The sequence below is a fragment of the Quercus lobata genome, chromosome 10 (genome assembly GCF_001633185.2).
Source record: "Quercus lobata isolate SW786 chromosome 10, ValleyOak3.0 Primary Assembly, whole genome shotgun sequence".
In the NCBI taxonomy this organism is placed as follows: Eukaryota; Viridiplantae; Streptophyta; class Magnoliopsida; order Fagales; family Fagaceae; genus Quercus; species Quercus lobata.
This window is the reverse complement of record NC_044913.1, coordinates 50,360,683-50,375,987: the sequence shown is the minus strand read 5'-3', so window position 1 is coordinate 50,375,987 and position 15,305 is coordinate 50,360,683. Positions and strand designations below refer to the sequence as shown.

The window sequence follows — 15,305 nt, the reverse complement described above, 5'->3', positions numbered from 1 at the left end:
TTTTAATTTAGATGACTGACACGTAGACTACATAAAATCAAAGGGTTGAAAAACGTTCACCTCATATTAAACTTTTTCTCTCACTTTTTTTCTCTTCGTTGCCTCTTTCTCTGACCAAGATCATCATCCTCAACATCTCTTGCTCGCTCTCTCATTTTCCAAACTTCTTATTATCAGAAAATGAGTTCTCAGAGATCATCATCCTCAACATTTGGTGGACTTCTGGATGGTGGCAATTTGGACTGAAGCGGTATTCACTTCCTTTCCTCAAAAAATAGAACAAGAATTTTATATTTTATCTCATCAATTTTCGATGCCTTGAGTTCCCATTGTTATGACTTCTCATTTTCCCAGAAAATAAAAAAGATCAATTAGCCTATGATAGTGTTTGCAATGAAGTAAAAAATTGTTAACAGACAAATCCAAATATGCCTCTTTCTCCGACCAACATCATTACTGACACCTGTGTCTAGATTAGAGCAAATCACTTATGAGGCTCTAACTTACAATCTCAACACAGTTTCTCTCTTTATATCACCACGCCACAACAATAGCAAATTAGCAATGGCCTAACCACAGCTCATACCATATTCACTACCCATCAAAAGTCCCACTCCAAAAATCCATATCACCTCTGATCTAATTTTCTGCAACCACTGGCTGAAGGAAAAAAAAAAAAAAAAAAAGTCACCTGTAAGCCATTAATCACATACAGCGCCCAACCCATATTCATTCAATCAGTATCTGCAAATGCCAAAGAAACCAACTCATACCCATCTACCCAGCTGGAGGACCTCCCTGTTTAGTTTCGCACTGCCACCAAACCAAGTCTTGATGCTCTCAGCCATTAATATCACCACCGCTTCAGTCCAAACTGCCACCATCCACCAAAGGATGAGGGCGATGTTGTTGATTGGCGAAAGAGGCAGATAAGAGAGAGTAAAAAGAAAAAAAAGGAACAAAGAGAGAGAGAGAGAGAGAGAGAGAGAGAACTTAATATGTCATGGATGTTTTTTAACCCTTGGATTTTATGTGGGCTACGTGTCAATCATCTAAATTAAAACGGAAGAAAACAGGAGAGTTATAAACGGGAGGGGAGCCTGTCCCAATACAAATAAATAGTAGTCATGTAAATATAGACGATTATTGTAGTAACTATAGAAATTTGCAAAATTTTAGGTTAGCTAATGTTGATAATTTTTGGGCTTAAAAGTGTAAATTTGACAAATTTTTCTATTATACATATTTATAAAAAAGAAAATGTGATATTTTAATATAAATTTATGGGTAAAGAGTAAAAAAATAAAAAAAGAATAAAAAGAAAAGAAAAATAAGTGGAATTAATAGTTTGTTCTCAATCGAGAATTCTAGATAGAGTAAAGAAATGGTATATGATTTCTATTTTAAGCTATACACAAATTAATTTTTCGAACAAAAAGTCAATAAATATGAAATATTTCTTGGAATGGACGTTATATGTTAAAACTGTCTTAAAAAAAAATGTTTATTTATACATGGGCCAATCCTACAGTTATTCAATTGAGAAACGAGATAAGCATAATGAAACAATGTTTAACGATAAAGCAGTGGTCGGGCACTTACAACTTGCAACAAAGTCGTAATAATGCACATGATCTCCAGGCACTCTCTTGGACTTTTTTTTTTTTAAATAAAAAAAGTTTATTAAACTAATAAAATTTATTGTTTAAATAAGATATTTGAGGTTTGAATCTCAGTTATAGACTCTACATCAACAATTAATTAATTTCTTAACCTAATAATAAGAGCAATCGAATGAACACTATAGCTTGAAATTTGATTGTACATATCAAGTAAAAATTTAATAGATCTAAAACTGAATAATATTACAAGAAGGTATTAAATAGAAACAAGATAGGGGTTTTATTTTTTTTTAAACTGAAACAATAGTAGACTTTATTTATACAAAACGATAATAGACTTTATTAAATACCAGTTCTTACTAAAATCAGGTCCACTATATTAACCACAAATTGTATCAATTAATATAAATCAAGGCCCCCAAACTTCCAAAGCCTTTAACCCATGCCGATGGTCCGTCAAAAAAATTCTCAGGATTAAATTCGTTCAGAATTGTGTCATTAAATTAATTGAGCCAACACTCAAATAAAGAAGAACCACAAATATTTCGGTTTGTTTTATGAGCGGTCCAAAAGGGAAGACAAAAACCCAGCCCGTGACGCCCAGCTTAAAGCGTCGGACACTTTTTGAGAAACAAACGAACTATTCAACCAAAAAAAAAAAGAGGCTTTTGAAATACAAAACTAGTACTAGACAATGATTTTGAAACACAACACTAGCTTATTTTACATCGGCAAGATCAATTACATTAGAAATAATAACATAGAACAAAATATATAATTTGCGTATTTTACATAGGCGACGTCAATTCCAACGAACAGGGAAACAACCATCATAATTATTAAGTCTTTGAATCCATGTTACTTCGTGAAGATAGAAGATCAATCATAGAACTTGCTGTTTGCATAAAAGCGAGCAGCAGAAGAACAATTGCAGCCACTGTTGAAGCGAACCTCCAAGGGGTGCTAAAATATTCACTTTTCAATGTTTTCTCCCAGCGGTGCCAAGATTTCTCATAGAACCTATTCAATTCTTCATAGAGGTTACGGTAATCATCTCTCACCGTTTCGGATACGATTCCTTTGTTGAGATTGTTAATCATGGACATTACTGCATTGTTGTCACCTAGGTAATTGACCAAGATTTTTTTTTGGTAAGTAAATCCACATCTTTTCTGGAATTGATAAGAAAATCCATGAAGATGAAGTAATCAGTAAAGTACGCACTTCCTATATAGCAAGTTTGTTCTAATGCCATAACGTTTCGGATAACAACTTCCGTCACACCCTCTATTTCTAATTTTGGGATTTCCAACACACCATCTTCAAATTTTATTTCAAAAGAGCGTTCACTTTTACCAAGCCGGAACTTTACTCCTGCCTTGTGGAGTTGTGTTGCTGAGTACAAAAGCTTCGGATGTTCAGTGATTCTTGCGGGTAACTCCTCGGGTGAGGGTAACATGAAGGTTCTAAGAAGATCGGTGAAGTGTGCAATTTCCGCATTGGGCTTGGGCTGCCTATATTGAATGTCGGTGAACACGTCAAAGTAGGAAAAAATATTCTTAAAAAAGAATGCATCGGAGAGAGACGGAAATGCATGGTGCTGTAGTTCCTTCATAACAAAGAATGGAAGCTGATTTTCAAATAATAGCAAGTCAACCTTCACAGCAGCAGCCCTTGGTTCCACAACCATAGAATCGTCATGACTTGTCAAACGTAATGAACTACGTCGGAATAAAAGCTCAAGAATGAAGCACGCATCCAGCAATATCATTTTCACAAAGCTATCACTGGTAAGATCAATAGTCTCTTCATAACACCTGCGAATGCGTTCTTCCATTTCCCTCACCGTGCCTACTAAATACTCCAAGCTTCTCTCGCTCCGTTTCATGAAACTCCTGAAGTACCTCTCTTTATGCTCTTCCATGGCTTTCAATCTTTGGTTTTCGTGGTGATACGGGCCAATTGAAATAACCTGAGGAGGGTAGGCTTCTTCATTCCATTTACGAAGGTAGCGTGGAAGTTTGTAGATACAACACTCTTCTAATAACTGAATTTCCGTCCTTTTGACTATTTTGCTAATTTCAATTACCAAGTCATCATTTTTATTTTCATTTCCACCTGAAATGTCTGCTTCCTTTTGAGCATTTTGATCTTCATTATTTGTTGAAGCAGTTGCTAGTTGAATTTCCCTACTAGCTGATTGTTCCATCTCTAAGTTCTCTTCCTTAACAAAGACAAGAGCCACTAGCATTAGAAGCACAGGTTTAGAACTATGTGAATATGCATAATATATTAAAATAAGGCAGAGAGAAAGTTCAATGAAGACTCTATATTACATTCCAATTTCATGCTAAATGTCATTTCACTGTTCCATTAATTGATGTCAAGTACCTCCAGATTTTAAATGGACTCCAATTTTATGCCAAGCGTCCTCTCTTATCAAAATTCTAATTATGTGTCAATTATATTTGCATGCAAATTTAAGTATCTAAACTAAGACAACATAAGAAGACTCAATTCGAAATAATTATTTAAGGCGGAGAGAAAGTTCAATGAAGACTATATTACATTCCAATTCCATGCAAAATGTCATTTCACTGTTCCATTAATTGATGTCAAGTATCTCCAGATTTTAAATGGACTACAATTTCATGCCAAGCGCCTTTCTTATCAAATTCTAATTATGTGTCAATTATATTTGCATGCAAACTTAAGTATCTAAACTTAGACAATATAAGAAGACTCAATTTGAAATAATAATGTGTATATAATACCATGAATATATATACATACATATATATATATATATATGTAGTATAACGTTAAGCAACGTTACATCACTCAATATTTTTTACTTAGATGCGAATTTTGACAAATTCACTTGATAAATTGTCATGTCATCAATCAGCTTTTTAAATTCAAGTTTTTGTAGTTTAAAATAATACATAAAATATGACTTTATGGATCAAATGATAAATAATATTAAATTGACAAAAAAAAAATTAGCATGAATGTTAAGAACATATAATATATAGAACTCAACAGTGGGATTTTCAAAACATGAATTCTATAACAAGATATTGGTTGGTATAACATTGCTTAGAATTACATCTAATATAACTCCACAAAAGTTACCACATCTTTTAAACCATAAATTTCAATAAGATCTAAAGGTTAAAAAAATCACTACAATCCATGTCATCTTTAAAATTTAATGATGGCCACATCAACTACCCTAATTAATTTAAGAATATTATTTTATTTTATTTTTCTACTTTCTTTCTCTCTCCTAATTAGTTTGTCCCCAACCTTGCACAAATGCCCATCTAACTTATCTAACTTTTTGCCAAAATTATAAGATGTAAATGCACTTTTAGTCCCTACATTTTGACTTTTTTCCATTTTGGTCCATACATTTTCATTTTATCACTTTTGGTCCCTAAACCAATTAACGCGTGACATTTAGGTCCTTACCGTCACCCAATCTAATTAAAGACTTAAATATCACGCGTTAATTGGTTTAGGAACTGAAAGTCGTAAAATGAAAATGTAGGGATCAAAATGGAAAAAAGTCAAAATGTAAGGACTAAAAATGCATTTTTTAATACTAATAAGCAAGGACACACATGAAAGAAGCAAATAGTGAGAAAAAAAGAATAAACAATAAGTTCCATATAATCAAGACAAACTAAAATAATTGTAAGAAGTAAAGACAAACTGATAAATAAAAGAATTTTAAGCAATAATAATTAGGATTCACCTAGCAATAATAATTAACATGTTTACTGTATTTAGATGTAATTGATGAATTAGCAATAATAATTAGGATTTCTTCTTAACAACAAAAATTAGTATGTTCTGTGTACTATAAATCAATATGTTAAGTGAACTAATAGTATATTTCTTATTATCTTCCCAGCACTGTGGACATATTTGTAATAAATAATCTTCATAGACTACAAGATATATCTCTTATCCAAGATTAATCCCTTGTCCAAGATTCATCCTTTTATTGACCCCCTAGAAAAAATATCCTAGAGCCACCACCAATGAGGGGGATAGGACTTAGGAATTAGCATACCTATCCAAAACCCCCCTCCTCGCACCTTAAAAAACATCAAAACAAGGTTCATTAAACCTCCACTTTTCTTTCCAACCAAACAAGCTTCTAGGTAAAACCACCACTTTATTACTATTGTTAAATGTTTTTGTGCATCAAAACAAGGCTCATTAAACCTCTACTTCTCTTTCCTTCCAAACAAGCTTCTAGATAAAACCACCTCATTATTATTAGTGTTAAATCTTTTTGTGCATAAACAGAATTACAATCTAATTTGTATATAACTTTAGGGGTCATGTTAACGGTTACCCTTAGGGCAATTGTTAATAAACCATAACGGGAAAGTTTTATATAAAACACTATTTTTATTTGACATTACTAATAGGATAAACACATTTATTTTGTTACGTTAATTATATCAAGTGGTGAATTAATTTTATTTGGGGGAAGAGGTGTATTTATTTTTTATGTGGGAGGTGGCGCATTAATTATTCAAATTTAAATAAATTGTGTCATTTTTCTGGATAAAACCACATCTTTATTACTACAGTTAAACGTTTTGTGCATAAACATAAAGTACAATCTAGTTTGTATATAATTTTAAATGTCATAAACAATGTTATTTCAGTAAGACAATAATGAGAAAATAACTAAATAGATTGATAGACAAAGGAACTTGAGTAGGAAATGTTACACAAGCCTTCCGCAGTTACTAATGCTCAGCAGCTGAAAGAACCAGGATATTTCAATACTTAACTATCAATAGGTAATGCGGTCAATTTTTCTAAGTTCTCACTTCTCACTGTAACCAAATGAAACCCCGGAGGGTATATATAGAAAAGACAACAACTATATCTCATAAATATTACGTCACTATTTTTCAGTGGCATTGCGTCATATAGTTTACCAATCCGGGAAAATGACTTGTTTGGATTCCCCGGTTTTTGTTTGATTTGTTTTTTTTTATTATTATTATTAAGTACTGGGTTTCTCAACTTCTGCTTTTAATTTTGTTTTTTAAAATAGGAATCACAAATAAAATTTATGTTCGGGAGTCAATGGAAATAACACAAAGAAGAATCAGCATCTAAGAAGGATTTGCAAATCTAAAATCTCTATCTAAATTGGGAGAAACAACTGCAACATTTGGCCATACCTTTTTTTAGTTCAGTTTGGATTGACTCTCTAGGCATCTGTCAGCTTTTCCAAAAGACATTGATTAGTGCTTCCAGAAGCTTTTTATCGCGGTTTTGATTAAGAATTTTATCTCTGAATTTTTTAGTAATTCTACTGTTATATAAAAAATCATAACTTTTTCTAAATTATCTTATGAAGAAAATTGTGACTAGCTGCATATTAATTACATATAAACCTACTACTTGCTGTGACAGTACACATGACAATTTGTATGGTATAAAAATAATATTCTATTTTGAATATGAACTACATCAGTAATTTCCATTCATCACTTAACAACATTACCATTTTGGATTATATATCACAAGGCTATACAACACATTATGAATCAATTTATGACAAGCACTGAATAGTTAATCCTGTCCAAGAAACTAGGAGAGAATAGATAACAAGACATTTTTCTTCGTTAGGTATTGAAAGCTTTTTCTTTTTTGGAAGTATTAAATTTAAGGCACGAAAGTGGAGCAGAGCACTGCCTCAAGAAAAAACTAGTATTGCATTAATGATTGAAAAGAATAACTCAGTCAATACTATTATTTAAACAACAGTTTTCAGTCTTTAAATAACAATAACACTGCCGAATCGTATTTCTATAATACTCAAACACATAGGTTCAAAATACTGAAAATTAAACAACAATACTTAAACACGGTTACTAAACGAGCCCTAAGATTTAGGGGCCTTTGCATATATAAAGTTACCATAACTAGGGGTCTGAGATTTGCTTATTCTGTTGAAGTTAAAAACTTTTTGTTGAATGTATTGTAGATAAAAGGTGATAATTCGCTGAAATAATTCAGTAAGGCCCTTTAATAGTATCAAAAAGTACAATGAGGCCAATAAATAGTATATAAAAAATTAAAAAAAAAAAACTAAATAGTAAAATAAGAGGGGAATTGGTATTCATTCCCCTTTTTTGGATGTTTTAAAAATTAAGTGGAGGAAGGGGAATATATATCTCTCCTCTTTGCTTGGATGTTTCAAAATTAAATTAGGAGAGGACATGGGAGTGGAATGATCATATAATTTGGGAAAATGCTAAAGCCATAGACTATTTTACAACTTTTTTTACAAAAATGATCATGGGAGTGGAATGATCATATAACCATTTTGATTGTAACATACTAAACATCCTATTTCTTGTGCTAAACAATTGGGCAGAACATAGCTTTCCCATTCATAATTATCCAATATTTTTCTATATTGTTACAGTACTCCCTATTAGGTCATCTGGATTTTGTTGTGTTTAATCCGGTTTGTGACCAAACCTAATTTGGATGCATTACCATTTTTAGTATGCGATTGAATACCGCTTATTTTGCTGAAAATTAAAAACAATAAAATAAAATAAAATTACTGTTCACGCACGGACTACTATTCATTTACCTACTTACTCAGGTCAAGTAGCATGAATAGTGTAAGAGGCGCAGGTAAAAAAAAAAATAAAAAAGATGCCAGACGCAGACGCTCCGAACGCAAACGCACAACCCAAACGGAGCTTTAATATGAGATTTGCTACGTGAAAATTGTTTGGGATATATATGCTATTGCTCTAGATTAGGGTTTGATGTAATGAAAATTGTATTATATGGCACTCTTGTAATTTCTATTCATTAAATCCTTGCAACTATGTGGACACAGACACATTGTTGAACCTTGTAAATATTTATGTTGTGTGATTTTTCTTGGTACATATTTTTATCTATTTTTCGTTTCTCATAGATATGGGGATTAGGTTAAATTCCTAACACTACCCTCCAAAAATTTTCTAATTGAGAGAATTAAAAAAGTAGGGTTGTGACCCCTCTAAATCCCCCTTCCTCCCACCTCAAACAACATTAAAATGAGGATATGATCAAACCTAACTCTGGTCCCCTTCCTCTACTCCTCTCTCCAACCAAATAAGCTTCTAGGTAAACTAAAATCACTTCATTTTCACTATTGTTAAATGATTTCAAGCAAAAACATGAATTACAATCTAATTTGTATATAATTTTAAATGCGTAGCCAATGTTATTTCGGTAAGATGACAATGAGAAAATAAATAAATACATTGATAGACAAAAATACTTGAGTGAAAAATGTTATAAAAACCTACCTCGGTTATTGAAGTGTAGCTGCTGATTGAAAGCCTGAAAGAACGACCCTGTAAGTACAAATTAACTATCAACAACTCATGCAATCTACGGTCTCAGTTCTCACTGAGGTGAAATGAATCACATTAGGATATATTTGTGAAGGAAAATACATCAGATGAATTAAATCAAACAGAACAAGAGTAAAATTGAAAAGAAAGAAAAATTTATTAATGATTGAAAGCCGAGGCGTGGAACTTTACCCACTGTCTTAAGAAGTGATTTGACCCCACTAGATATAATTTATCATTTGTGCAAAATTGACTACAACGATTACAGCCAAGATTCAATGGCAAACTTTGGTTGTGTGTACTAACAAAACAAGGCTTTGAACTAGTATTAATGTCTGAAAAAGTGGAGGAATTTCTAATAGAGGATTTTTGGACTGCTCTCCGTATACATGAAGAGAACATAAACACTGTTTATATATTGCACTAATTAAAGAAAATTTTAAAGGAAATGGCTGACAGAAAGGCCAACACATCCTTAGCATCAGTCATGGTGAGCGTCGCTTTTTTGTCTTTTATGATTGAGGCAATCTGCCTTAGCAGCTGTCTTCCTTCATTTTCATTATTGGAAGGAGGAAACATGTTTAAGAAAAGAGAGATAAGAGGGGCCAAAATGATGGGATGCTTATTAAGTTTATTATCACCTACCCTACCCCCTCTTACTGATTTGGTCAAAGATTGTGGATAAGAGTATAATTTTTTGCTCTTACACACAATGAGTAAGAAGACACCAGCCAATGTAGCCATCATCAATTCAAACTTGAAACATTTCCAACAATGTAATATAAATAAAGGATTTTACTAATAATGTTTTTTATAAAAAAAAAATTATGAATTTCTCTTACAATTTTTTCATTTTTTATATGGGCCACTGAAAAATTTACCCGCACTCACCCGAAATATGGGTCAGATCCACTGAGAAGGGTCATCGGTTGGGGTTGGTTTGACAGGTTTGACCAAATTTGTAGATTTTCATGTATTTAACTTTTTTCGGACTTTTGGCCAATATTATTAGGCTCTCTAAATTTTGTCATATCAGATTGGACCTCTTTTACATCATTTCTTTTAAAATGGGCCAGTACCCTTTAAAATAGGCCTTCAAGGTCTACTTGAACACAATCAGTCCAAATCTATACTTCCCAGAGCCCACATATTGACATTTGGGAACAAAAAAAATGCAAAGAAAAACATGGACACAACAGCAAACAAATAATACCACACAAAATACCATTTTTTACCACATGCTAAACATCAATAGCATTTAAAACCTGGGCATTAATTAAACAGATAAAAATTCATAAAATCCCATTTTTTATCACCTGTTAGTCATTCACACATTACAACAAATATTTTCCAAATGGCAAAGCCTAAAGGCCTGGGCATTGGGCAGTACCACAAAATTGCCTCAAGAAAACTCAAGCATATAAAAGTCAATCTAAAGTTTAGATTCTAAACACATTAAACCTGCCAACCATTCCACACATCAAGTAATGTTCCAAAACCATACAGCAGCAAGCATTGCTACAAGTACTACAGCATCCTCATAATTCCATACACACATATATATATATAGTAAGCCACAGAGGTAGCAAAGAAGTCAGTTACTGCACAAGTCAGTAAGGCTGTAAACCACCAAGGCAGTAGGCAATATTCCCATAAGTATATATAATTAGTTACAATTATGAAATACTATAAGTATTTCCAAAAAATAGCTTTCCTAATGCAGTAAAGAATTTTTATTGAGAAGGTATCTATAATAATCATTGATCTTGTATTAGTTATCGTGTAGTACATTATAAAATTTTTCAACGTATAATATTCTAGCTAAGCTAGGGAAATCATGTAAATATAAGATCAACGTATTCACTAGTAATTAATGAAATCTTATCTAAGTGTTTTATTTAAAAAGAATGGAAAATCAAGAACAACAGGTCAAAGCGACAACAAATACAACGACAAAAGTAACACAAACAATGACAAAAAGTTAGAAGAGAAAGAGATGATACCTCAGAGAACTCTTAGCTGTCAAGGATTCAACCTTGAAAAGGAAGCAAAAAACCAACTTGAATAACTTTCAACTCCTGTATAAAATTAGGATTTCAAATTTTTAAGTTAGGAAAGCAAAATGAATCAAACAAATGAAAATAACAATGTGTTTGGATTTCATCTTTTTAAAATAGTTCGTTCTTCTTTTTACAGAGAAGATACAAGTATATTGGTCACAGAAAAAAAAAAAACTAAACAAGGAATAAAACAGGCAGATAAGAAAATAAAAATGTGTTTGGGTTTTATCTTGTTAAAACAGGGGTTCATATTCTTTTTTTACAGTAAAGATACAAGAATATTGATCATAAAAAATAAATAAATAAAAACAAGGAATAAAGCAGGGCAAATACAAATCACACTCAGAGCACACTAAAATAATGAATCAAACTAACTATAATGCCTGTCTGTAAAGAGTATAACGAAAATAAACACAATGCACACTCAGAAAAGTGATAACTCAAGTCTACGAAAAATGATAACACAAACAAATATACTCAAATTAGGGGTTCCATCTTTGACAAGTGATAAATCAAATAAAAAAAACTAGGATTTCATCTTTGAATCCAATCACTTGGTCAGTTTTGGTCCCTAATCTCTAAGTTTTAAATCATTTGAACAAGATCACTTATGTTGCTTTTCAAATGATTTATATTACTTATCACAAAAAGGAAAAAAAAAATTGAACAAATGATAAACCCATATCACAAACACAAAATACAGAAAAAAGAGGGATGAAAAAGGAAGAAACTTTACCTGATCTGAGACTAGGAAGCCGAGTCTGAGAGGCTGAGAAGACCCATGGTGCAATGTGGAAACAATGTGAGGCGGCGGCGTCAGGTGGGGTGTTAGGCGGTGGCAACAGCAACCAGCAACCCGGTGGAGTTAAGAAACTGGAAAGATTTTGATGTAAAGAAGAGTAAAGGGCTTTGTAGATTTCGAAATCACTAGAGAGCAGAGATAACGGAGAACAAACAGAAAAGACCAATTTATGAGAGAGAGAGAGAGAGATGAGGGTTGAGAGTGTTTCAACCTTGAGTCTAAGCCGAGTATGGAGGAGTATGGAAAATCTGATTTTGATTTTGGTAAGTGTAGCCGAGTACAGTCTTCAAACCCTAAACCATGATTCATGATGACCCGAGGTGTTCTAAATCTGTGAAATTTCATGCGTTCTAAATCGGTGAAATTTCAGCACTTCTAGCCTTTTTAATCCCGTCCTATTGCAGTCTTGCATGTATAGCACAAAACAATTCAGCATTTAGTACAATCAGTAGTACTCCTCTCTTTAGACTTCACGTGATGTACAGATAACCCACATATATATCTCATATTGCAATTATGATTGAAAAGAATCGCTACTTTTTTCTTCTTGTTTTTTTCTGAATAGAATCGCTAGTTCATTAACCTCTGCATTTGGAATTGGAATTATGGATAAAGAGGGTTTTTTTTTTTTTTTGTGTTGATTTTGAAAGAAGTTATAGCTCAGATTTTTAGGAACTTTGCAGATAAATAATGATTTGGCCCCATTCTAAATCGTGCCAATCAGGTAATAAATTATTTTTTCCCTTGTTGATTCGGAAATCTTATATTGATCTTACTATAAAAGTAAGAAAGACTCCCCCTCTTCCTGGTGTGGTTTCTCAAAAAAAAAAAAAAAAAATTTAAAAAAACGTAAGAAAGACTGTGCAATAGCTCAAATATATCTATAGAAATATCAATAACTCTAGGCCACAAAATTTTTCATAATTTCCAAAGTGAAAAGTTGTTAACGATATATGATGGAGGAAACTCCACATATGATATATTCTGAGGTTATGTCAGATGTAAACTAGCTTTGAGAATTAGAAATGAAATGATTTCACTTGTTTCTGATCAAAATTTTAAAAAAATAATGGTTAGAGACCAACATTGATTAACAGATGAATAACTGTTACCGTACTAAATGAGTTAGATGCGCAAAAATCAACAAAGCTCAAAGCTTTAACAATGAAGCTGCAAAAATTAAGAGGAAGAGTTTGAGAGAGAGAGAGAGAGAGCTCTTTGTGATTGTGAAGAAAATGCTTCATTGAATAAATTGATTACAAAGATACTGTTTATATTAGACATGATAATACGGTCAGAATTTACTGACCGACCTGATCTGAAAAATATTTATTTGAATCTGATTTTTTTATCCGAAGCAAAAAACGGATTAATCCGTGATTCGATCCGATTTTTTTACAAATCAACCCAATCAGACCTGAACAACCTGTGACCAACCCGATAAAAAAAATTTACTAAATTTTTTTTTAATTACTATCTTATGAATAAAGCATAAAGTAACAAACTAATAATAGTAATATATTATGTTTAGCATAACCAATAAGAAGAGCACTGTCCTTGACAGTAGACAAGACATCACAACACCACTGTCACTACACAAGGGCCAACTTGGCCGACTCATAACCATTAAAAAAAAAAAAAAAAAATCTCATTCAATGGTCAATGCTTGCTAGCTGTAGTCCATGTCCATCACTGACTCGGTTCATTCCATTGTCCAAAGCCAAAGCACAAAATGCACAATACAATCAATTATACAAACAAACCCGAAAAATGAAACCTGAAAGTTTAGTTGAGTTCCTCTACTTCTCTAAGTTCTCTTGCGCCTCCATGTTCACAGTCTCTGCCCTTCTTCAGTCTTCACACATTCGACATTCCACACTTTTTTATGTTTATTATACAATCTTTTTTTTTAAGTAATCTAACTTAAATCACTCCATATTGTGACAACTCGAGTACTTTTAAATCTATATCTTAGTCTCACTCACCAATACTGACAAAATCAATGAAAAGTTCTTGGCCAACACCTCCACCGATATTCAGCCATAACCTTTTAAATGCTATTTGTTGCAAGGTTCGTCCATCCCAAGCGTGATAGACAAAGAAAGCTGACTACGAGTTTTCAATCTCACACCATTTATTTTCATATTTAAATTCACACTTTATTTAAATGTTAACTCTTAAAGAGGATTTAAAATCTTCATTGACTTTAGAAGTACCAAAATCTAATCAATAGGTTTATAGTGTAGATTAGATTTGAGAATAGTACTAAAAAAAAAATTCTTGTATTACATTTATTAAAGCATTCGCATTAATTTGTCAAAAATTTTTGGTCTATCCATACTACTAATAACAAGTTTCTCTATTTGAACTTCAAAATCTTGCTTACGAAAATATCCTTAAACAAATTTTTAAACTCTCTAGAATATCTATATCTTTTAGTTATATAATTTTAAATTTAAAAAAATAAATTGATTAAAAGAGTAATTTATTATTTTTAAAAAAAATTCCTAAATTTTAGGCTTTTTTATTTCTCCTCTCTAATTTGAATTACCACCTTTTATTTTAAATTCAAATTTTCAAACATTTATCAACTCTCATGTAGAGAAAGATCCTAAAAATTAGGACATTATCTTTATTTCACTTTTAAACATGATTCCACGTTACCTTATCTCTTTCTTAAATTTATAAATTAAAAAAAAAAAAAAATCTTGGTTATATTATATATTTTTTTAGACAAATAACTAATTATGAAAAAAAGAAACTTACATAGAGAAAGATCCTAAAAATTGTAACACTATCTCAATCTTACTTTTAAACATTATGCCATTAAACCCAAAATAAAAAATAAAAAAGAGTTATCAAAGGCACAAAAGCACTTGTGATGAGGCAAATTTTAGTATAACATCTTATTTTTTTCTATTTTTCATAAATACTTTGCAAAAACACCAATATCAAATTATCTATTATATATTGTTTTTTATTTAAATAATATTTTTCTCACTTTTTATTATTATTTCACACCTATCCACCTAACATACACTCTCTCTATTTTCTCTAAACATCCTCTTTGCAATTTGGTTTGATTATGGGCGGTGTCCTGGTTGGTATGTGATCCCAGATAATAGTTTGATTGAAAGTGTTTGAATTACCGTTCTTAATTTAGGATATTTAGGGCTTGTTTTGGCCACCAAGTTCAAACAACAATTTTCACATTTTAAACAACATTATACATATTTTCACATACTTTTTTACCCACATATATTTCAAAAAACTCCAAACAACAATTCTCAAACTACTCTACTAAATACCCCCTAAACACTGTACTTTGAGAACTACCCATTTTTAATTTTTAAGCAATATTCTAAATAACATTGATGTAAATATATTAAAAATTGTGGGACTAAGATGATTTGACCAA

The 15,305-nt window shown here is 31.7% G+C and overlaps 1 protein-coding gene across 3 annotated transcripts; it reads right to left on the bottom strand.

The window, feature by feature from the left end:
- Nucleotides 1-2,350: 2,350 nt before the first annotated feature.
- On the bottom strand, nucleotides 2,351-13,133 carry LOC115963867 (UPF0481 protein At3g47200-like). Of its 3 annotated transcripts, XM_031083089.1 has the most exons (5): nucleotides 13,000-13,133; nucleotides 12,099-12,292; nucleotides 11,822-11,958; nucleotides 8,978-9,025; nucleotides 2,351-3,866 (listed from the first exon to the last, which is right to left on the bottom strand). In XM_031083089.1, exons 2-5 carry the CDS (start codon nucleotides 12,230-12,232, stop codon nucleotides 2,746-2,748), a joined length of 1,440 nt encoding a protein of 479 aa, XP_030938949.1. In that variant the 5' UTR covers nucleotides 12,233-12,292; nucleotides 13,000-13,133; the 3' UTR covers nucleotides 2,351-2,745. The 3 variants fall into 3 exon arrangements, with proteins under 3 accessions (XP_030938949.1, XP_030938948.1, XP_030938950.1); XM_031083088.1 differs by having other exon boundaries at nucleotides 12,099-13,133; XM_031083090.1 differs by lacking the exons at nucleotides 8,978-9,025; nucleotides 11,822-11,958; nucleotides 12,099-12,292; nucleotides 13,000-13,133 and adding an exon at nucleotides 6,839-6,904.
- Between the last annotated feature and the right edge of the window lie 2,172 nt (nucleotides 13,134-15,305).